The sequence below is a fragment of the Orcinus orca genome, chromosome 4, assembly GCF_937001465.1.
Source record: "Orcinus orca chromosome 4, mOrcOrc1.1, whole genome shotgun sequence".
Lineage (NCBI taxonomy): Eukaryota > Metazoa > Chordata > Mammalia > Artiodactyla > Delphinidae > Orcinus > Orcinus orca.
The window spans coordinates 8,904,333-8,928,660 of NC_064562.1; the positions used below are offsets into that span (position 1 = coordinate 8,904,333).

At 36.8% G+C, this 24,328-nt stretch overlaps 2 protein-coding genes across 2 annotated transcripts in view; both read left to right on the forward strand.

Moving 5' to 3' along the window:
* The first annotated feature begins 19 nt into the window (after window positions 1-19).
* Window positions 20-23,885, forward strand: NUDT9 (nudix hydrolase 9). The gene is made up of 8 exons (XM_004266148.3): window positions 20-357; window positions 5,837-6,076; window positions 9,479-9,574; window positions 12,692-12,778; window positions 16,490-16,601; window positions 18,231-18,377; window positions 19,984-20,068; window positions 23,371-23,885. Exons 1-8 carry the CDS (start codon window positions 251-253, stop codon window positions 23,547-23,549), a joined length of 1,053 nt encoding a protein of 350 aa, XP_004266196.1. The 5' UTR covers window positions 20-250; the 3' UTR covers window positions 23,550-23,885.
* Window positions 23,725-24,328, forward strand: part of DSPP (dentin sialophosphoprotein) — a 144,099-nt gene continuing 143,495 nt past the window's right edge. The window contains exon 1 of the mRNA XM_049709017.1: window positions 23,725-23,863. The gene's annotated coding sequence lies outside the window, so the exon portion shown is untranslated. The remainder of the gene's footprint in view (window positions 23,864-24,328) is intronic.

Below are 24,328 nucleotides of genomic sequence, written 5' to 3' on the forward strand. Positions count from 1 at the left end.
TTCTCCCGACTGCTGGCGCTGGCCGCTTGGGCGTCCCCTGGGCGGTGTGTCGAGCTGGGCCGTTGTTTGGGGAGGGCGTTTGGTCCCCTGTGTGTTGATGAGATAAAACTGGCTGCTCCCGCTCCGGAACCCGAGGGCCGCCCGGTCCTAGTGCCTGCTGGATACCCGGGGCCCAGGGGTGTGGGGAGGCCGGAGGCTGCGGCCCAAGCTAACAGCGACCCTGCTCCGCACATCTTCCCGCGGGCTGCTGATGGCCGGACGCTTCCTGGGGAAGACTTTAGCCACCGTGTCTCTCTCTGTGGCCTTGGCCTCAGTGACACTCAAGTCGTTGGGCCGTTGCAGCATCGCGGCGTGCAGGTATTCCCTCTTCTAGTACTGGCTCCTTGTCCCGAGTCCTTGTGTTGTGACGGGGAAGCAGCTTCTGGTCGGGCGGCTTCAGTAGGCTTTGCTTGGGTCCCAGCTCTTTACGGCCATATACACGTTTTTTAAAAGGCTTTAAAATGTTTTACCTGCCTTTTGAGAAAAACAAGCGGTAGTGACCTTTCTTATGCTACTCGAACTTTGCCATCCTCCATGAGTCACTAACATTCTTGTCCCCAGAGAGTTTAAATAGCACATGTTTGGGTGTGGTGGTGTTCCGTGCCATTTTTTTGTTTTTTTGGTGTTTTTTTTTTTTTGGTTAATACTTAAAACATTATTGTTAAAATTAGCACATGCACGTAGTTTAAAGATGCTAACCGTATAAATGCTGTAAAAGGAAAAATATAAGTCGTCATTGCTCTCCTCCACTTCTCCATTTCAGTGTAGATAATATATTTATTAGTTACCTTTTTTAAAAAATTTGCCTTGGATAAATTCAGGCATTTATGGTAGCTCACGCTGCCTCCTCCTTTTATTCCTCTCTCCTTCTGGTTTCTAAACACGATGTCCTAGGTACCATGCCCATGGTAGGCGCGGAGTAATAAACAAGTTTTATGAGGCTGCCTCTAGGAGTTTTTGTTTGTTTGTTTCTTGTTTATTTATATTTTTGCTTCTCATGTCATGTTTACTTTCGGCACGAGGAAATTTTCTTCTATTTGTTTTTTCCCCCATTTTTTCTTCTGTCCTGTCCTTTTTCCCCACCCCCGGAACTCCACTGATAGCTTTTGGACTTTCTGGGTAGTGCCTCTGTTTCTCTTTTTCTTTAATTTTCCATTGGTTGGTCTGTTTGTATGAAGTTCTTAGAGATTTTCCTCAAATTTATCTTCTAGATTACTAGTTCAGACTGCTGTCCTGTGCATTGTCATCTCTTCTATTGAATCGTAAATTTTGACAAGAACTTTTTCCCCCTAATTGCTCTCTTTAATATCCTCTTCTTATTTTATGGCTATAAAAGTCCTTTGAATCTGTAAAAATGATAATTAGAATAAAAATTATTTTCTGTTTCCTGAATTGTCTGACCCTTCTGGGTCACTGGTTCTGTTCCTTTTTGGTCCCTTTTCCTTGTTTTTTTCTCAAACATCTGGCGGATGCTAGTTATTTATATTTTGATTAATGTAGATAATAGGCATTGTTTTCTGTAAACAGGAGCACTGATTGAATATTGCCCCCAGGTACCAGTGCACCTAGACCTGACGGTTTCGGCTGAGGGTGTGTGAGCAGGTGGCAGCAGGTGGACTGGCTGGAAACCTCCCCCTTCCCGTGCCAGACTTTACACTTGTGTAGCAGCTTCCCCGCTGAACATAGCTGCCCTAACTTTATTTCCTCAGTGTGAATTACGGAGATATTAAGCCTAAATTTCTGCTGTGTTCTCTAATACCTAATTCACAATAGAGGTTCTAGTCCTTCATTTTCTTTAAATTTTGGTTTTATCCTGGGGACAAACAACTAATACCGACTTTTTGTTTGTAGGGTAGGGAGGGAGGAGGGCTGATTTCCATGGTTACGTCCCACTGCTCACTTAGGACATTTGGGCCCACTTATTTCCAATGTAACTCTCTGGTGGGGCATGTTGGTATGGGGGGTGCTTCATGTGTGTGTGGTGGGGAGACTGGGGGTACATGGGAGCTCTGTGTTTTCTGCACAGTTTTGCTGTGAACCTGAAACCGCTTTAAAAAATAGTCTATTCAAAAAAAAAAAGGCAGGTAGTATCCTTTCCTCGATTCACACAGGGACAGGTACATGGAAAATAAAAGACATAATGCTCTTGTTAAAAAAAAAAAAGTTGACAAAACCGATGGAAAGATAGTGTTTCAAGCAAGAATGGTTTGAATATCAAAGGAGTAAGGGAGGTCTTGGGGAAATTTTGATGAAGGCTTCTAATACTTTTGCTAAAATTATCCCCTCTGATTTGACTGTGAAGGTATAAAAGTGAAGTTTGCTGAATAATGTAGTTATAAATAAAATGTAATAGAAATATAAGAAAAACAAATTTGATTAATTCCTTGTTTGAAGACTTAGTTAGGTTATAACCAAATCTATATACTTATATACCTATAATATAAAATTTATTTTCATAATACTTCCCTTCAGTTTTATTGAGATAAAATGGATATACAGTACTGTATAAGATTAATGTGTACAGCATAAATATTTGAAATACATCATGAAATGATTGTCACAACATGTTTAGTGAACATCCATCATCACAGATAAATACAAAATTAAAGAAATAGAAAAAAAAATTCTCCTTGTGATGAGAACTTTAGGATTTACTCTCTTAACCACTCTCATATATTTATATAACATATAGCAGTGTTAATTATATTTATCATGTTGTACATTATCCCAAGTACGTTTTTGTCTTATGACTGGAAGTTGTGTGTACCTTCTGACCACCTTCATCCAGTTTGCCCTCTAGCCCCGTCCCCCCTGCCTTGTTACCACAAATCTGATCGCTTTTTCTATGAGTTTGTCTTTGAAGTATAATTGACCTACCACACTATGTTAGTTCCTGTTACACAACATAGTGATTTGATATTTCCATACATTTTAACTTGATAACCAGAGTAAGTCTAGTTACCTTATGTCACCATACAAAGATAACATAGTTATTCCCCACATCTTACATTTCATACTTGTGACTCATTTATTTTGTGCCTGGAAGTTTGTACCTCAGTTAATCTTCTCCCTTTTCCACTTCTTTCCTCCCCCTACCACCCTCTCGTCTGGCAACCACCTGTTTGTTCTATGTATCTATGACTCTGTTTCTGTTTTGTTATGTTTGTTTATTTGTTTTGTGTTTTAGATTCCACATATAAGTGGAAAGACAGTATTTGTCTTTCTCTTTTCTCTGTGTGACACTTCACTTAGCATAATACTCTCTGAGTCCAACCGTGTTGTCACAAATGGAAAGATTTCATTCCTTTTTTTATAGCTGAGTAATATTCCACTGTGTGTGCGCATGTGTGTGTGTGTGTGTGTGTGTGTGAGAGAGAGAAAGAGAGAGAGAGAGACATCTTTATCCATCTTTTGATGGGCACTTAGGCTGCTTCCATATCTTGGCTATTATAAATAATACTGCTGTGAAAATGGCGGGGTGTGTATCTTTTCTAATTAGGGTTTTTGGTTTCTTCAGATAAATACCCTGGAGTGGAATTGCTGGATCATATGGTAGTTCTATTTTTAATTTTTTTGAGGAATCTCCATATTGTTTTCCGTAGTGGCTGCACCAATTTACATTCCCATTAGCAGTGCACAAACATTCCCTTTTCTCCGCATCCTCACCAACACTTGTTATTTGTTTTCTTTTTGATAATAGCCATTCTGACAGGTGTAAGGTGATATCTCATTGTGGTTTTGATTTGCATTTCCATGATGATTAGCAGTGTTGAACATATTTTCATGTTCTGTTGGCCATTTCTGTGTCTTCTTTGGAAAAATATTCGGATCCTCCACCCATTTTTTTAAATTGGGTTGTTTTTTTGTTTTGTTTTGTTTTTTTGCGGTACGCGGGCCTCTCACCGTTGCGGCCTCTGCCGTTGCGGAGCACAGGCTCCGGACGCGCAGGCCCAGCGGCTATGGCTCACGGGCCCAGCCGCTCCGCGGCATATGGGATCTTCCCGGACCAGGGCACGAACCCGCGTCCCCTGCATTGGCAGGCGGACTCTCAACCACTGTGCCACCCGGGAAGCCTGGTTATTTCATTTTTATGGGATAGATTACCAGGAATGAAATTACTGAGTTGAAGGATATAAGTATATTCATCATTGATTGCACTTAGTTTTCATGTCTCTATCTGGACATTTATCTTTCATGACCTTAGTGATTTAAAGAGTATGGACCTTTATTCTGTAAGTTATCCTTTAATGTGGGTGTGTTATATATTTCCTCATGTCTAGACTCAGGTCATATATTCTTGTAGGGAATACCGCAGAAATGATTGCTCTGTGCTTCTCACTATATTATATCAAGAGGCACATGAATTTGACTTATTTCACCACCCCATAAAGTTGGTGTTTGTCCCATCCACCATTTGTCTCAGGAAGGGCAAATTGTTACAGTATTGTGAGAGCAGAGGAAGGGAGCTGTCATCAGTTTACCATGTTCTCAGAATCCCCTTTATCATATTAAATATCCTAATTTAGGGTCATTAGGAATTTTAATCTCTAAGAATAATGAGAAGGCATTTAAATTCTTAGGAAGAGAAATGAAAAATTTTTGTGTAGGCTGTGAGGTAAAGGTTCAGTTTTTTGTTTTCTCTTTTTTTGTATATACTATCTAGTTATTTCAGCTCTACACCTCTTATTTTACTCTAAAGTTTATAATTTGTACATTTATCACAGTCTGACTTCAAGTAATATTACATTACTTTGTGTATAATGTAAGAATCCTACAACAGTATATTTCCATTTCCTGTTATTCTTTTGTGCTATTTTTGCCATACATTTTTTACACATGTATGTTAGACCGTAAACTATTTTATAAAATTGATTCCTTTGTGTAGACCTAAGAGTCTTCCTTTACATTTGTTTTTGTGGTTGAATTTTTATAACAAACTTATCTTCCCCAACATTTGTGCTAACAAAAGTAAACTTCTGTCCCTTTTTCTCAATGAAAATAAATTCAGTGAGTAGGTTTCAATTAATAAGATTTAGCAATATTTTTTTAAAATATTTATTTATTTATTTTGGCTGCACTGGGACTTAGTTGCGGCACTCGGGATCTTTGTTGCTGTGTGTGGGATCTTAGTTGTGGCATGTAGGATCTTTAGTTGAGGCATGCAGGCTTCTTAGTTGCGGCATGCAGGCTTCTTAGCTGCAGCATGCATGTGGGATCTAGTTCCCCAACCAGGGATTGAACCCACGCCCAGTGCATTGAGAGTACAGTGTCTTGGCCACTGGACCACCAGGGAAGTCCCTAACTATATATATATATATATATATATATTTTAAATAAATTTATTTATTTTTGGCTGTGTTGGGTCTTAGTTTCTGTGCGAGGGCTTTCTCTAGTTGCGTTGAGCGGGGGCCACTCTTCATCGCGGTGCACGGGCCTCTCACTGTCGCGGTCTTCTCTTGTTGCAGAGCACAGACTCCAGATGCGCAGGCTCAGTAGCTGTGGTGCACGGGCTTAGTTACTCCGTAGCATGTGGGATTTTCCCAGACCAGGGCTCAAACCCGTGTCCCCGCATTGGCAGGCAGATTCTCAACCACTGCACCACCAGGGAAGCCCCCTAGCAATATTTTTATATTTGAAAATAATCTCTCACAGATGTTGGATCTTTACACTAATATGCATCAAATTAGAATTTTCTGATTTTTAAGTCTTTGAAAAGTTCTATCTTGTGGTCTGTGAATTAGGTTCTTTAATTAATTAATTTTGTACTTATATAAAACATTTTTCTTTTTCCTCCCAGTAACTCATTTTCATCCTGTGGATTTCATCTTAACTCCAACATGATGTCTGGTTCTGATGGTACCAAAGAGAATTCCCACAACAAGGCTCGGACATCTCCTTACCCAGGTTCAAAAGTTCAACGCAGCCAGGTTCCTAATGAAAAGGTAGGCTGGCTTGTTGAGTGGCAAGACTATAATCCTGTGGAATACACTGCAGTCTCTGTCTTGGCTGGACCTCGGTGGGCAGATCCTCAGATCAGGTGAGTAAATTAGTTGGTGTTAGCCGGGTGTAAGACTTTTGGAGAAGGTAATGGTTGTATTTGTAAATTATCATTTTATGGTTGAAAAATAGTTTTTATCCAGTGCTTGACTTTATTATAACTCAGTTTCCATATTTGCTTGAATTCTTTTTTTAAAATATTTATTTATTTATTTATTTTGGCTCTGCCAGGTCTTAGTTGTGGCACATGGGCTCTTAGTTGCGGCATACGGGCTCTTAGTTGTGGCAGGCGGGCTTCTTAGTTGTGGCATGCATGTGGGATCTAGTTCCCCGAACAGGGATTGAACCCAGGCCCCCGGCATTGGGAGCACGGAGTCTTACTCACTGGACCACCAGGGAAGTCCCTCCCATTTGCTTGAATTCTTGCCAAAACTATTCAGTTCATTTTTGTTTATTCTTTTGGGGGTTTTATGGTGATCTTTCCAAATAGGTAAATCTATTTTGTTGTGGAGTTTTTTACTTTATGAAATGACAAGTGGTGGTCTCTGTTTTTATTTCTTTTGTTTGGGTTATCAATAACACCTTTTGTGGTTATTTTCCAACATAGCTAGACTTGTATTTGAATAGTGAATATTTTTCAGAAACTTCTTCCAGATTACTAAGAACAGGATGATGATAAAATTAGACCAGTGTGAGAAGATAGAAAAGGGATAGAAAACGGAGAGAGAAAGAGGAAAAAAAAAAGTCAAGCAAAAATGTTTTGACTAAATTCAGAGAAGTGCTGTGTTGATTCATGTTTTATATTTATGTTTCTTTTGATAAATATAATGATAGAGTTGTAAAATGTGCTAACTGTGAGGTAGGCACTGTACTAAATGTTTTATAACCATTATTTTATTTTATTCTTGTAACTATTCTGGAAGGCAGACAGGGTTGTTATTTCTACTTTATAGAGAAATGAACACACACAAAAAATGGAAGCACAGAAAGTTTGTCCTTTGCATATGGTCGGTCATGTAGCTAGTAGATGGTATAGCTTGAATTTGAGCTCAGTCTGACTTCAGATTTCATGCCCTTAACTACTCTGCTAAACTGCTGCCCTAGTTTTGGGACATTTTATAAGTTTGATTTAATGGGTAAATTTATTATAAATGATAGTCCTCTCAAGGCCTTATTTAGTCAGTTAAATAAGAACTTTTGCTAGTTGGATTGATCCATATTAGTTCATTAGGTTGTTAAACTTTACCAGGTCACTTATTGCTGTGACTTGATTTCTACCCACAGTTTCCTTATTTAATCCAAAGGTGTGTTTGTGATAGTACTTGGATTATCAATTAATCAAGAAGCTAACTTGTGGAGAAATTATTAGCTGTAAATGAGTTCCATTTCCCTCATTTTAGAGGATGTACATGTTTACACATATATTATACATACACATTATGTACAATTAAAATTAATGATGTTGGCAGGGGTGCTATACAGTGTAAACAGAGGAAGACAATACATCTTCTTATTTTTCGTTCAGTTTGTGTTTTAAAAGTTAAATTTGTGTCACTGTCTAAATCAAGCTGTATTACTAGCGTTAATGCTTCAATTATAACTAGAGTCACGCTTTTTTTTCCCCCAGAAGATGGCTCCCTTTATTTATCTAAAATTTTATTATGAAACATTTCTAACATACAGAAAATTTGAAAGAACTTTATGGGGCACACTCATAAATCCACCACTTTGATTCTTTTATCAACATTTTATTATACTTATTTTATCACATATATGTCCATCTATCCCTCCTCCTTTCTTTTTTTTTTTTTTTTTTTGTGGTACGCGGGCCTCTCACCGTTGTGGCCTCTCCCATTGCGGAGCACAGGCTCTGGACGCGCAGGCTCAGCAGCCATGGCTCACGGGCCCAGCCGCTCCGCGGCATGTGGGATCTTCCCGGACCGGGGCACGAACCCGTGTCCCCTGCATCGGCAGGCGGACTCTCAACCACTGCGCCACCAGGGAAGACCCCATCTTGTTTTTTTGGTGTATCAGTACATCTCCCCCTGTATACTTCAACAAGTATTTCATTAACTAGTATTCAATATTTATTTAGTTTCTTTTATTTTTAAAATTTTTACTGAAGTATAGTTATTTACAATGTTGTGTTAATTTCAGGTGTACAGGAAAGTGAATCAGTTATACATGTACATGTATCCACTCTTTTTTAGATTCTTTTCCCATATAGGTCATTATAGAGTATTGAGTAGAGTTCCCTGTGTTATACAGTAGGTCCTTATTAGTTACCTATTTTATATATAGTGGTGTGTATATGTCAATCCCAATCTCCCAATTTATCCCCCTGCCTCCTTTCCCCCCTGGTAACCGTAAGTTTGTTTTCTACATCTGTGACTCTATTTCTGTTTTGTAAATAAGTTCATTTGTACCATTTCTTTTTTAGATTCCACATATAATGGTGCATTTCTAGAGTCCCAAGAGCATTATAAGTCTGGTTTTATAATTTCATGATTTTTACCATTTAATTATTTTTACATGTGCGTTCAATGGAAGAATGGTTAGAAGTCTTGAGAAAATGTCTGGATCATTCAAGTTGGAAATTATTTCCAAAACAGAGCACAAATATATCTATTCTCTTGCTTTTTGGAATTAAAGCAAGAAAAAAAGTGAAACTTATGTCAGAGCTGCCCGTGAACTGTCCAGTGCTATATAAATATTCACTGTCAGTGCAACTATGTCAGCGATTTCATAATGGGGAGGAAAGTAGTTTATTTATAGCTTTAAAAATTCTTTTTTGAGTATGACATACATGCAGTAAAGTATACATTTCTTAAGTATGCAGGTGTAGCTCAGTAAGATTTTATATGTATATAACTCTGTAATCCAGAGCTATGTCCAGATCAGATCTGGAACATTTCCAGCATATTACATCTATTTTAATCTACATCATGGTTATTATGAAGTTTGTGGGTGAATTCATGTTTTGTGGGTTTACTTTGATCAAAGTATTAATCAGTGTACATTTGAAGAAATTAAAATTACTTTGAAACAGTAGAAACGACAAAATATCAGAAGGAATCTTATTTTTAGAACTATAGGAACCATTAATTGCCATATTGTGCCCACGGCCAATTCCACTTTGCCAATAGTAACATAGACTTTCTTGTAGTATGTGGGAGGAGCTCCAGTGTGTCTGCCATTAGTCCTTCCCAGAGGGGTTACAACACATATCCTTGTCTTACAAGGTGTTTTGGTTAAACAGATCTTCTTTTTCCAGAAACTGTTTTGAAGGAGTTGATGAATTTGTAAATGAAAGCTAACTAAAGTTGTAACTAAAAAATTTAGTTTCAAGGATACTGCTTTTACAAATAACTGACTGGCATTATTAAGCTGTTGGTAGTATTGGGTCATTATTTCTTATTTTGCATTGGTATTCTCATTACAGTGAAAGCAGCTTTTCGCCGAAGTTTAATGAAAAGGATGGGCATGTTGAGAGAAAGAGCCAGAATGGCCTGTATGAGATAGAAAATGGAAGACCTAGGTAGGTACTGGGGATGGGACATCTTACAATAATGGGTCTTTAAAAGGTAGAAAATACTGTCAACGAAAATTCAATTAACAATCAAGGTAAGAAGAATGAAGGGAATTTTATTCAAACGAACTGAGGATTATAACCTGGAAGACAGACTCTCAGAAAGCTCTGAGAACTGTTCCGCCTGTTCGAAGATACAGTCATATACATTTTCGAGATGAAGGATTGTACACTAAAATGACATACCGATATTTCACATAAAGTTCACCGAAGATACATAGTCCAGGTGAGCACATGCAAAGCAAGCAGCAAGTCACCATGCCATCTTTCAGAGTTGGGAGAGAATGCCGTTCTTTTAAGAAGCTATATTGCTAGTGTCAGAATAAAGGGGGAAAAAGTGGATTTTTATGGTCAAGCAGGCACTCCCATCTTTGAGGAGGTCTGGTTAATGTGCAGTGCAGATGCACACTGCACATTAAGGAAGGAGGGTGGAGGCCCAGATGGACACAGAAAATTTTATGTTTAAATTTTCTTGTCCTGCCTTAAAATATACATTTTATTTTATCAATATAATTAATGTTTATTGAGTGCTTGTATATACCAGACATTGTATGAAAGAATTTATGTATGTGATCTAATTAAATCACCACAATAACCCTGCGGGTGGATATTTTTAGTTCCATTTACAGGTAAGGAGAGAGAATGTTAAGTTGTTTGCACACAGTGAGTAAGTGGTAGAGACAGGGTTTGAATGCATCTTCTTGTAACCTTACCTTGAAGTAGAAATAATTACAGCTGACTCTTGAACAAAACAGGGGTTGAACTACACAGACCCACTTATACATGGATTTTTTTTCAATAGTAAATATTACAGAATTACACCGTCTGAGTGTGGTTGAATCCCTGGATGTGGAACCACGGATACAGGGGGACCGTGTATACAGAGGGCCGACTATAAGTTTATACGGGAGCATTGATCAAGGGTCAACTGTAATTGAATAGATTAACAGAGAAGGAAAGGATTAAAAACTGTATTTCAGTAGTTATTTATAAAGTGAGATAATACCTTAAAGTAAGAATTTGTCCAAATAATGAGTAAAAATAAAAATAACCCAACAATTTAACATCACGTATCTTTTTGTACTTTTTTTATTTTTAATTTTTTTTGGCCGTGCTGCACAGCATGTAAGTGGGATGTGGAATGTTAGTTCCCCGACCAGGGATCTAACCTGTGCCCCCTGCAGTGGAAGCACAGAGTCTTAACCACTGGACCGTCAGGGAAGTCCCTCTTTTTGTACTTCTAAAAATGATTTTTCTACACAACTCCAAAATTTTCCATTTTCCTTAAGAAGACGTTATACAAGTTAGGAAGAAATGTAAAAATTAGCATGCCTCAAATAAAACAAAGAAAGGATCACAGATTTGGTAATCATGCTTATTACCTCGTAAAAATGTTGCAAAAACTAAAATAATTTTAGTTCTTCTAAGACTTGGAGATAGTAGAGCTCCTCTCACCCCAGCCTGGTCTTTCTTGCTAAATTCTTTCTTTGTTCATTACTTACTCGCCTTTCTATGTTATTGAACCTTTTCAAGTCAAACTCTCCTTGCATTTGACTTACTCCTCAGATTCTTTTCTGGGTAAAATATATTAAAAGACATGCACATATATAAAAGGATAGTCAGCAAAGGCAAGATAGCCTGTTGTTTTAGTCAAGACTCTCTGACTAATGGAAACCAACTGTAGCTTGCTTGAGTGAAAAAGTGAAGTTTACCACAGGGCTATAGGATCATCTCAAGCCCAGAGCAGAAATGCAGCTAACTTTAGGTAAGGGTGGAGTTGGAAATCCATTAGAACTGTCTCTCTGCTTTATGTCTGCTTTTCTTTATATGTTGCCTTTGGTTTTCTTTTTCTGCAAACAAGTTTCTCTGCTGCTCAGGCTATAGGATAATCTATGTGTCTTTTCTACAGCTTCTAGTTTATAAGTAACAGGCTTGGTCATCTATAAAAACTAACATTATCTCTCTTAATATTGGCTTTGATCCTTTGTATTCAGGGGTGTATGGTTACATGGAATAAAACATAGCTGCTGACCACCCTGCCTCCCCTCCTGAATTTGAAAAGTAGAATTATCATCACCTGGCCAGGTGTCTTGTCTTTCTGTTTTTATTTGCAAGTCTTGCTGAAATATTTCTAAGTCTAGTATAAAACAATATAAAGATTCACTCAACTTTAATAAAAGTCACAGGGAAGACCAGAATAAAAAGAGATGGCTGAAAAAGAAAATTTGACAGGTTGTTTATTTACTTTCACATACTGGGAGGATCAAAGATATAACATTAAATAGGTAAGATTGCAGATTAGGGCATTTGATTTTACATAATGGAAGTTGAACATTTAAGGAATATTGGAAGAAACTGGAAGAAAATCACTCAGGCATGAGTGTTGCTATGTCTATCTGACAGACTTTTGAACATTGGGTGTGGCATTAGGCTAAATAGTAGTTGGCATTTTTATAAAATTGTTATAAAAAATTGAATTTGGTATATTTGAAATCTTGAAATATTAAATACTTCTATCTCATTATATGCTACAAAATATCTATTACTGATAATAAAAATCTAGTAGAACCCACTGTGAAAAAATGGACTTTAAAATGTAACCAAAACTATTTGAGTGAGATAGGTTGTAGGAGAGTGGAATGGGAAAAGAGGATGTTGAGAAAGTGAAGTGTGGGTGTCCTCAGTGATAAAGCATTGCTGTCGCAGAGGTAGACGATGATTAGGTGCAGAGCATTTCATTCTTCCAGATTTGAGTCCAGTAAGATTCTAGTTTGAATTTTGAAGTATAGGTGAAAACTGAAACAAATTCTTATATTGTAGAACAACTATAGAAATGAGATCCTCCTCCTGGATCAAGCCCAAAACTTAAGACAAGCATGAAAGAAGAGTTAAATAACACTATAAGGAAATCTGTACTTTGAGTGTCAAATATGTAATAGTGCTACTCGATTTGTGTAGAGATATTATTTCCTTCTTATTGCTCTTACTACCTTGTTTTGGGCCATATCAAGTTGTGTTAAAAAAGATGAGCACATTCAATTGATTTTATGGTTTTTTTTTTCCCAGAAATCCTGCAGGACGGACAGGACTGGTTGGCCGGGGGCTTTTGGGGCGATGGGGCCCCAATCATGCTGCAGATCCCATCATAACCAGGTAAGAACTAAAACACACTTCAGTAGCAAAGAGCTGAGTAATACAGACTGTAACAGGAGAGGCCACAGCAGTGAGAGGCCCGCGTACCGCAAAAAAAAAAAAGTTAATGGCGGTATGATTTTCTTTCCTGTTTGGTTAGAAACAGGAAGGTGTGGGGCTTCCCTGGTGGCGCAGTGGTTGAGAGTCCGCCTGCCGATGCAGGGGACATGGGTTCGTGCCCCAGTCTGGGAAGATCCCACATGCCGCGGAGCGGCTGGGCCCGTGAGCCATGGCCGCTGAGCCTGCGCGTCCGGAGCCTGTGCTCCGCAATGGGAGAGGCCACGACAGTGAGAGGCCCGCGTACCGCAAAAAAAAAAAAAAAAAAAAAAAAGAAACAGGAAGGTGTGCCCATCAGAAGTAGGGAGGGAATATGAATCATACATAGGAATATCATTAGCATTTAATAAATGTTAATGAGGTTCACTAGTTAAAATGATATATGATTTCTGTTGTATCAAGAAATTTTGTTTTAAATTTAGTGACAATGTATTTGGTACTAACAGAAACATAACAAGAAACTACTCTGTTTAAAATCCTTAAATGAGTCCATTGAGGATAAAATCTGAGAATGTAAATGTGATATGCAAGCTTTTCATCATCTGCATGGTCCTGCCTTTTTGCCCAGCAGCATCTCTCTATATTCAGCTTCTCTTCCCAGGGCTCTAGCCATGACTGGCCGGCTGGCTGGCTGCCTGAGCAGCAGAGGCTCTGTGTTAGTCTTCGTTTTCCCAGCTCCTTGCACATGAGGTGTAGTAGGTGCTAGTAAACGTTTCTGAGTGGACAGAGCCATCATTTGCCACCTTATCCCTCCTCTTACCTAATTAGTGTAAATTCTGTTTGTTTAATTTAAGTAAAATAGTATAGCGATTAAGAGTGCAGATTCTGGAACCAGATTGCCTGGGTTCAAATCTTGGTTTACACAACTTTTTTCCTCTGCAACCTCAGGCAAGTTATCTACTTCTCTGCGCCTCATTTTCCACATCTGTAAATAAACACAATAATACAGCTACTTTATAGGCTGGTTTTGAGGCTTAAGTGGATAAATACATTAAAGCACAACAGTATCAGGTCCATAATAAGTGCTATATAAATGACTTTTAAAAAGTAAAGGCTAAAAAAGAAAAAAGTAAAGGTAAAATCTGTCTTTTCTCCATGTTCACTGTCTCTACCTTCAGTCCTGTGCTCATCGTCTTGTACCTGGACCATGGTAACAGTCTTCTGGCTGGTTTTCTTGCCTCCAGTCTTGCTTCCCTCCAAACCAACTTCCAAACTTTTGTCAAAGTGAGTGAGCTTTCTAAAATACAAATTGCTAATGGCTTTTTCCCTGCTTAAAAAATATTCTCTGGCTTCTAAGCAGATGAATTTGATGAATTCTTTGCATACTTCTCCAGCCTCACCATCTATCTTTCCCTCACTGATGCTTATGTTGCCACATATACTTTCAGTTTCTTGAATACATTATTTTATTTTATAACTTTGTTTCCTGTCTCTGGCATTCTTAAAAACAGATGTTGTCTTCTTATACCAATTATTCTTTCATTTCTATTTACTGTACTCATCAAGCTGTCACTCTTGTAGTTTATTCACATACATGTCTAGCTCCACTGCTAGACTATGAACTCTTTTGGGGGGGGGAATTATGGGTTAGATATGGTATTCAGCCACAATATAAAGAAATCTGGGCACTCATATCTAAATTACTATATTCAAAAAAATTTTTTTAACATCTTTATTGGAGTATAACTGCTTTACAATGTTGTTTTAGTTTCTGCTGTATAACAAAGTGAATCAGCTATACGTATACATATATCCCCATATCCCCTCCCTCTTGCGTCTCCCTCCCACCCTCCCTCTCCCTCTGCTCTAGGTGGTCACAAAGCACTGAGCTGATCTCCCTGTGCTATGCAGCTGCTTCCCACCAGCTATCTGTTTTACATTTGGTAGTGTATATATGTCAATGCCACTCTCTCACTTCATCCCAGCTTACCCTTACCCCTCCCCGTGTCCTCAAGTCCATTCTCTACATCTGCATCTTTATATCTGTCCTGCCCCTAGGTTCGTCAGAACTACTTTTTTTTTTTTTTACATTCCATATATATGTGTTAGCATATGGTATTTGTTTTTCTCTTTCTGACTTACTTCACTCTGTATGACAGATTCTGGGTCCATCCACCTCACTACAAATAACTCAATTTCGTTTCTCTTTATGGCTGAGTAATATTCCATTGTATGTATGTGCCACATCTTCTTTATCCATTCATCTGTCCATGGATACTTAGGTTGCTTCGATGTCCTGGCTATTGTAAATAGAGCTGCATTGAACATTTTGGTACATAACTCTTTTTGAATTATGGTTTTCTCAGGGTATATGCCCAGTAGTGGAATTGCTGGGTCATATGGTAGTTCTATTTTTAGTTTTTTAAGGAACCTCCTTACTGTTCTCCATAGTGGCTGTATCAATTTACATTCCCACCAACAGTGCAAGAGAGTTCCCTTTTCTCCACACCCTCTCCAGCATTTATTGTTTGTAGATTTTTTGATGATGGCCATTCTGACCGGTGTGAGGTGATACCTCATTGTAATTTTGATTTGCATTTCTCTCATGATTAGTGATGTTGAGCATCGTATCATGTGTTTGTTGGCAATCTGTATATCTTCTTTGGAGAAATGTCTATTTAGGTCTTCTAAACTAGTATATTTTATTGAGTCTCATGCGTAGTGATGATTAGATCATAGGCTTTCTTTTTTGGTTTAGTACTGGAAGTTCAAAATCTTTATCTTTGCCTAAGGGACTATTAAAACTATTCTTAAAATTCGGCAGGAGGAAGTAGATGTGGTGGGTGTAGGGAAGGAGAAGGGGAGATTTATCAACATCTTTGTGAAGGAGGCTGTGGTTAGAAAAAGCACATTCTGAAATTAATGTCGCCTTGATGCTTTAAAAAAATGCAATTCAATTTGAGATATAAAATTAAATTAAAGGATAGTGTGAGACTTCTTTTATCAGAAGCGGGGATAAAGATTGAGAAGCACTTTTCTTGAGACCAGCTGAACCTGTATCATATAATCTGCTTTTCTGAAAACGTAGGGCAAACTGTTAAAAGCAAATATTACAGATCTTTTTCACTACTTAAAATTCTTAAAAAGGATCCTTGGATTAAAAAAAAAAAACTTTTATGACCCTTCTTTTTTTTTTTTTTTTTTACATCTTTATTGGAGTATTATTGCTTTACAATGGTGTGTTAGTTTCTGCTTTATAACAAAGTGAATCAGTTATACATATACATATGTTCCCATATCTCTTCCCTCTTACGTCTCCCTCCCTCCTACCCTCCCTATCCCACCCTATGACCCTTCTTTTAAATTCTGTTCTGCTTTTAATTTTTTTTGATAAATCTTACTTTAAGTAGTAAAAACTGTTTATATCTTGAATTTTTATTATGGAGACTATAATATCCTTTATGGAAAGTAGACATTTGTCTTGGTTTGTAACAGTGCTAAATAAAGAATATTTTTAATACAAAACAATATTTCTTTACAAAACTAGCTGATTTGAGGTAAATTTATATATACTCTGTTATAAAGAAAAATATATCTTTATAGCTTTGTCTTAAGCTTGAAATAGAACCTTGGTCTTTGTTCTGAATCAGTTATGACCTTACGTTACTGTTATAGGTGGAAAAGGGACAGAAGTGGAAATAAAATTACCCATCCGATTTCTGGGAAAAACATCTTACAGTTTGTTGCAATAAAAAGGAAAGACTGTGGAGAATGGGCCATCCCAGGGGTAAGCATTAAAATTAAGTCAAATCAGTGTTGTAAGTTCTTTTTAGCTGCTTTATTTACTACAAGGTTATTGTGTATGGATCTTTTCTACTTCATTTATTCTCCATTCCTCCCCAGTGATTCTTTTGCAATGAAGTATCATTGTCAATGGCAAATGTAGGATAATACAACAAAGCTGTTAGAATCTGAGTCTAATTCTAAGACCTTTGGGAAAGAACATGGACTTTGGAGTTAGACCTGGGCTTGTGTTTTGACCTTTGCACTTTGAGCTAGTGATATGGAGTTCAGACCTTTGTTTTAAAAATAATCATACATATTTCACAGGATTATTAGAGATAGCATATAAAGCACCTGGTATAGTAGATACTCACTAATATTGGGTTTCATCTCAGAACTCAACACCTACTCCAAGCCCAAGGTAAGATTTTTAGTATTTTTAAAAAGATAACACTATTACTGTTCCTTGTAGTTTTTTGAGTTTTCATAATATCATCAGGAAGAGTATACTTCTACTGAGTTCATGTCAGTAGTATATTTCAAGGGGCTTTTAAAAATGTGTATGTGTTCAGTAGTGGGTTTTATATTTTATGCCATATTGTGAAATGGAGATAGTTTGATGAGAGGATGGCTCTTTATATACACATTCTCCTATCTGCAGGAATGGCTTTTTTTCTTTGTCGGGTAACATGGAATGAAAATGAAGGTTGTAGCTGACTGTGACAAAAGCTTAGGCTAATTATAAGAGCCAAATAGTCAAACTCCACTCAGTGCTGAATGCAAAATACAATGATATCATCACAGGATCTTATATTTTTATTGTCATTTGAAATTCTGATCAGTCAGGGAACTGTTGTCGTTAATATAATTTTGAGAGTCGTTGATCTACTCAGTATATTTTGAGCATCTGCCTTTTGTCAGCTAATATTTTAGACATTGAGGATACAGCAGAGCAACATAAACAAACATCCTTGTCTTCCTGGAGCTCACACTCCACTGAGGGAGACAGATAATATAACATGAACAAGTTACTGTAATGTTAGAAGGTGATAAATATCAATATTAAGAAAAACTAAAGCAAGGAAGGGGATTAGGAAGTGTTTGAGAGTTTGCAATTTTCAATAGGGTGGTTAGAGAAGGTCTCCTGAGAAGGTGACATTTGAATAAAGATCTGAAGGAGGTGAACGACTGAATGGATGGATATCTGGGGAAAGCATCTTGGGCAGAAGTCATAGCAGGTACAAAGGCCTTAAGGTTTGGATATGTCTGGCATATCCTAGGAACACTGAGGAGGTCAGTTTGGCTGGAATGGAATGACCAATGGGGAAAGTATCAATTTGCTGTATTCTTTCTTGCCTGCATCCCTTCCTTCCATAGCTTGACTTCGGAAGATACCAGGAAAGGAGTCTGACTGGCTCAGTTGACCGTAGGCTAACTTTGGACTAATTACTATGGTTGAGTATATGGGATACGCTGCTAAGCAGCTTCTACTAGAAACAAATGATTTAGAGAAGAACATATCACAGAAGATTATGGGCAGATAGAGCAATATATGTCCACTGCATCACTCAGTAAATATCTATTGATTGAATTGAAGCTTATTACTTTTTCTAAACAAAAATGTGACTCTTAGGGGATGGTGGATCCAGGAGAGAAGATTAGTGCCACACTGAAAAGAGAATTTGGTGAGGAAGCTCTCAACTCCTTACAGAAATCTGGTGCTGAAAAGAGAGAATTAGAGGAAAAGTTGCACAAGCTCTTCAGCCAGGAACATCTAGTGGTAAGAAATGAAGATTTCCAGGAAGGATTTAGTCCTGGGGATTAATGAAAATTACTTAAAGTTCACCTGGAAATCTGGTAGATCATTTTCTGAATAAAGTGAAATACTTGTATATTTGAAATACACGTTCATAAAAACAAATTAATTGTAGCTCTTAACTGTAAATAGATTTCTACTCAAATTTTTATAGTCCAACTTTAGGCCAGTTACATCATTTACTATAATACATTTTTTCCTCTTAATTTTTCTTTAGGTGTGAGCTAATGTGACACTGAGTTCACCCATCTAATGGAAAATCTTTTCTTTTTTAAAAAATTTGCATGAATTCAGCTTTTTTGAAAGGACATTTATATTTAAATATATGTATATATATATGTATATAATATATTTTAAATTATGTTAAAAATTATGTTCAGAGTTTTTCTTGTTCATAACCATTTAAGTCTCATGGCTGTTTTGTCTACATACCCTTTGTGATTAAAAAAAAATCACTTTATAAGGTATATGTGCACTAATAATAAGGAAAAGGGTAGATTTTCTTTTCTTTTTTATTGGCTTTTCTTTGAATTGCTTTGTTTTCTTTCTAGAATTAGGATTTCTTAATTATTTATCTATCAATATGCTGTCTGGGTTTCGGGTCACATTTGTCATAGATGGCTGGATCCAAATCTTTTCATGTATTAATAGCTTAAATATTAGTCTTTACTAACCTTATTTATAGATTTCTAACTAGAAGAATCTATCTTTGCATGTCTGAAACTATAATCACAGAAGTTATTAAAACAGAAAAATACTTATAGACTCTTAAAAAAAATCATGTGGCCCAAATATGACTATTCTTAAATTCTGAAATTAGAGTCTGAGGTATTGAGGGTTTTATGAATTTTAAAGCTGCCTCAAAATGTTCTTGAGAATACTGTTCCCTGGGAAATTTATTTATTTATTTTTAAAAATATTTTATTCTTTTGATGCTATTGTAAATGGAATTGTTTTCTTAATTTCTTTTTTTAAGAAAAATTTATTTATTTGGTTGCGCTGGGTCTTAGTTGCGGCTCACGGGCTCCTTAGTTGTGGCATGTGAACTCTTAGTTGCAGCATGCATGTGGGATCTAGTTCCCTGACCAGGGATTGAACCCGCGCCCCCTGCATTAGAAGCGTGGAGCCTTAACCACTGCACCACCAGGGAAGTCCCTGTTTTCTTAATTTCTTAATTTCATTTTCACATCGACTTTTTCTTGGCTGAGCTGTGCGGCTTGTGGGAACTTAGTTCCCCGACCAGGGATTGAACTGAGCTCTGGCAGTGAAAGCACCAAGTCCTAACCACTGGACCATCAGGGAATTCCCTCCCTGGGAAATGTAAAACAAGTGTATGGAATGCTACATTAAAGGTCCTGTAATATTTACATTTCTTTTTTTTTGTGATAAAAAGCACATAACATATAATTTGCCATCTTAACCATTTTTAAGTGTACAGTTCACTAATGTTAATTAAACGTGCATTGTTTGCAACAGGATATTTCTGATTCTAATGAAGGTAGCATGCTCTTCTCTACCCATTCCTGTTCACCCTGCACTTTTTTTTTGGTCTGTCTCCTTTTAAAAATAGATATATAAAGGTTATGTTGATGATCCTCGGAACACTGATAACGCATGGATGGAGACAGAAGCTGTGAATTACCATGATGAAACAGGTAATCTTACTTATGTTTTTTAAGCTAACTGAATTAGAGGATCCAATTTAAGTGAAGCAGACTACTGGGGCACAGTTAAATCTGGACTATTTTAGCATTTTAAGTCAATCAACTACCGGTTATAGGATAATATTTGTATGAAAGCAGATTGTTTATATTAAAAGAATATGTAGAAGAAAGCTTTAAAAGTGTTACCAGTAACTAATATCCTTTAATCCATTGGTAGCATATAAAATTAAGGTTAAATTTATAGACTAAAATTATGTGCCCTAAAGTTGTCATTCTTTTAAAGGTTTTGCCCTGCCCCCTTCCTGTCTCAGTATAACCTTGTGCAAATCACATGTTCTCTTGGACTCAGTTTTTTCCTTACAAAATGGGCTGGAACTAGAAGATCTGTCACTTTTACATTCTTGTTGAACTTCGGAAAACTCCCAGCACCAATTTCATTACTTCCAAACAACAACTCTAACCAAAGTATTAGGATAATTCATCCTAGTATTGAGAACTTAAAAGAAACATTTCAGAAGGAGAAGTATGCAAATATAATTTACAAGCAGGTCTCTACAACTTAAGTACTGATAAATTTGTTAGCTCCGTATTTTTGGAGTTAAAAAACAATGACTGACCCACTAGAGGTTGATTTTATAGTGTTTGAGTTGTTCAAATCACTGTTTTCACTGTTTTATTTTCTCTCTGAACTTAAAAAAAAAGTTGTGGTCTGATAAATCCAAATCTCTGCTATATCTGAGTCTCATTCTGATGTTTTGTCTCTTCGGACTGTGCTCTTTGCCTTGTAGCATGCCTTCTAGTTGTTTTGAAAGGTGAACATGATGTATCCAGTAAAAGAGACTGAGGTAAATAGATCTTTAGTGTGAGGCCTTATGTTTAGTTGACTAGGAGTTAGGCTGTACTTACTTGCTGTAATTGTACGTGTCAGAGGCTAAAATTTCCTCTGGTGTTTTTGTTTTTGTCTCTTCTGTTGTCTTTGGGTTTCTCTAGAGACTACTTAAATAAGGTCTGTGCCACGCAATTCTTTCAGTTACACTCCCTGTTATTTTATGGAATCCCTATTGCTGTGGGATTTGGAGGGGGTTTGTGGGCTTTTGGAGGAGAATCATAGGAGAACTCAGTGATTAGGGCTTAGTTTTTCAGTGAGCCTGGGCCCCTGGGCTGTGACCTTCACAGCTTCACAGCTGCTTCTCAGCTTCTTCCTTCCACCCTCACACTCCTTAGGCGAGATAGGAGGCTAGAGTTGGGTATTTCCCTTCCCCCAGGTTGGTTAGGACTGGTGAAATATTTTCCTTAAGGGCAGAATGCTTTGTCTAATTTCAGAATGGTTACTTTTCCCCTCTCCCTGCTGCAAGGAAGTGGGGATTTTTCTTGTCTTTACTCTGAGAACCTGGTGGCATTCCTGAGATAAAACTCCTAAAAATATGACCCTCCCACCCCAAGACTGTGCCTCCAGGAGATTTTCTCTCTCAAGCTAGTTCACAGATCAGTTTCCAAAAATGAGTCAGTTACTTTTTAAATGTTTCTACCACTTGTTAGCTCCAGAGGTGGGATTCTGTTCCTGGTAAGTTGTGATTCTCTGTATTTGCCTGTCTCTCTAGTTTTCAGGGTGGCATTGTGCCCTGTGACCTCAATTCTCTGATGGATCCAAAAAGAGTTGTCGATTTTCAGTTTGTTCAGATTTTTTGTGTGTGAAGATAGGAGTGATGATTTCCAAGCTCTTCATGTGTCAGACTATAAACTTTAAACTTTTTAGAATTCTGTTTTGTGTAATTTATTAGGTGACCAGAAGGGGAGGATGCTTTTCAGACATCATTAGATCTGATAAAGAGCATGTTAGAGGACACTGTTATTTAGATAATCAGATATTTTAATTTAACTTTTAGATTCAGGTTTACTTCTTAATTCTGGTTCTCCATTGAAAATTGGATGTTGTAGTTGCTGTGAGATACACAAAGAGCTGTCATTTTAGCACTGGGATTTAGAAACCTGTTATGCTGAAATATTCAATTGATTCTTTTCTTTTAAGAAGCAGCTTTATTATTTTAAAGATAATCATTGTAAAGATAAAGGATATAGTGTTTATAATGAGTTATTTAGAAAATAGGTGACATAAAGTGGAAAAAATTTTAAAGCACCAGTTATTTCATTTCCCAAAGATACCACTGTTAGCGTTTTGATTTATCTTTTTCCAGATTTTATATAGTTGTTTTTAAAATAAAATGGGCTCACACTGTACATTCTGTTTTGTTACTTGAATTTTCACTTAAAAATATATTATGGACATATTTCCATACCAGTATTTATAGAATGGCTTCCCTTTTAATGGGAGTGCATTGTGTAGCTGTCTTATCATTTATTTAATAATCTGTGCCCTCTAGATGGAAAGTTCGGTTATGTCCCATTTTCTCTTTTTGGTTATAAATAATGTTGCCTTGAATACTTCAGTAGCCTTGTCTTTTTATTTCCTTAGGATAAATCCTTTGAAGTGGAATTGCTGGGTTGTTTATTGTATCCCCAGTACAGAGTCTGGTGCATAAGAGGCACTCTGATATTTTTTGAATGAATGCTCATCAAAGAGCATTTGCTTTTTAAAAGCTCTTGAAAAACATTGCCAAATTGTCCTACAGAAACATGCCATTTAGATTGCCAACAGTGATTGAAAGCATTTCTTTTTAATTTTTGATAATTATAAATATTTTAATAAATATATATGTATTTATAAATATAACTAAATATTTTTTGAATTTTATTTTATTTATTTTTTATACAGCAGGTTCTTATTCTCTATTTTACACATATTAGTGTATACATGTCAAACCCAATCTCCCAGGTCATCCCACCACCACCTCATCCCCCCACTGAATATTTTATTTTATGGTTCCTGGTTTGGTGTCATACTTGGAAAAGTACACTTACCTTAAGACTCTAAAGTGAGTCATCAATAATTGTTTTCTTTCATTTTTTTTTAACATTTAAATCTGTAATCCTTCTGGAATTTTGATGTGAGTTTTCATGTTTATTTTTTTTCTCTTTTTTTTTTTGAAGGGTAATATTTTTACTTTTTAAAGAGAAAAGCTTTCTTACTGGTACCGTCACTTAAAATTTAGGAACTTAGTTAAAATTGGGGCATTTGGGAAATTTGGAATATTCTAGTTTTTAATTCACTTGGCCACTTAATATAATGATGATTTAAGGTTATTATAGTAGCAATACTTGAAGATACAGAATTATGCTCAAAAAGAAATGAATAAATTACTTTTTCTTGATGATGTTTTTTCTTTGGTAACCAGGTGAGATAATGGATAACCTTACCTTAGAAGCTGGAGATGATGCTGGAAAAGTGAAATGGGTGGACATCAGTGATAAACTCAAGCTTTATGCTAGTCACTTTCAATTCATCAAACTTGTGGCAGAGAAACGAGATGCCCACTGGAGTGAGGACTCTGAAACTGACTGCCATGGGTTATAGCTCACAATCTCCACGAAAGCCAAATGGCAACAAAGGAACATGTACTGAAAAGAAGGCAGCGTCACAGAGCTCATATATAAAAAGGGCAGGGGTAGATCACTTGGAGATTATTTTATTCACTTTCAAAATGATTTGCATTTAGAAGGTTTTGCATCAGAATAAAGTTAGCAAATATGGTGAAACAGAACACAGAATTTTCTGCTTTCCAGTCAAAAGAGCTATAAATAATCATATTTTGTATGCATTTTATTTAAGCATGGCTTAAACCAAACTTAACAACTGATGCTCTTCGAAGAATCAGAATCTAAATAAAGGTAAATTTCTGTTCAGCCATAACTTCTGCTTTCCATGTAGTTCTTGTTTGTCTTTTTTTTTTTTCCCCCATTGATCTTCTGAGGTCTGAAGGATGTTCCTGTCACATCAAGCTTCTTTCAGAATAGCACCAATCACCATTGTTTAATCTGATTTATCTTTAAATTATTTGCTTTGCATTTTGCTTTACATGATCTTGTTGAAGCTGCTTTCAAAAGTGGAAGCCTCATGTATTCTTGCCTTTAGAGTTGTAAGTTTTATGAGGAAATTTCAGTCACTCTTAGCTGGTAAAGGTCAGGATCAGCGAACAAGAAATCATGTTCTCATTTCCAAGAATTATGACTTAAAAAAATGTGTGCAGGAAACTAGTAATTTAAATTGCTATATGCATTTCACTCTACTGTAACTGTGTGTGCCATAAATGAATTAAAAATAGATGTTCAGAAAGGAACTGAAATCAGAGACAG

Bases quoted from the DNA above. Each gene is read 5' to 3' on its own strand.
- NUDT9 (XM_004266148.3), top strand. From the start codon at position 251: ATGGCCGGACGCTTCCTGGGGAAGACTTTAGCCACCGTGTCTCTCTCT. The intron at 358-5,836 runs GTATTCCCTCTT...TTTTCCTCCCAG, and splicing joins TGCAGCATCGCGGCGTGCAG to TAACTCATTTTCATCCTGTG. The intron at 9,575-12,691 runs GTAGGTACTGGG...TTTTTTTCCCAG, and splicing joins ATAGAAAATGGAAGACCTAG to AAATCCTGCAGGACGGACAG.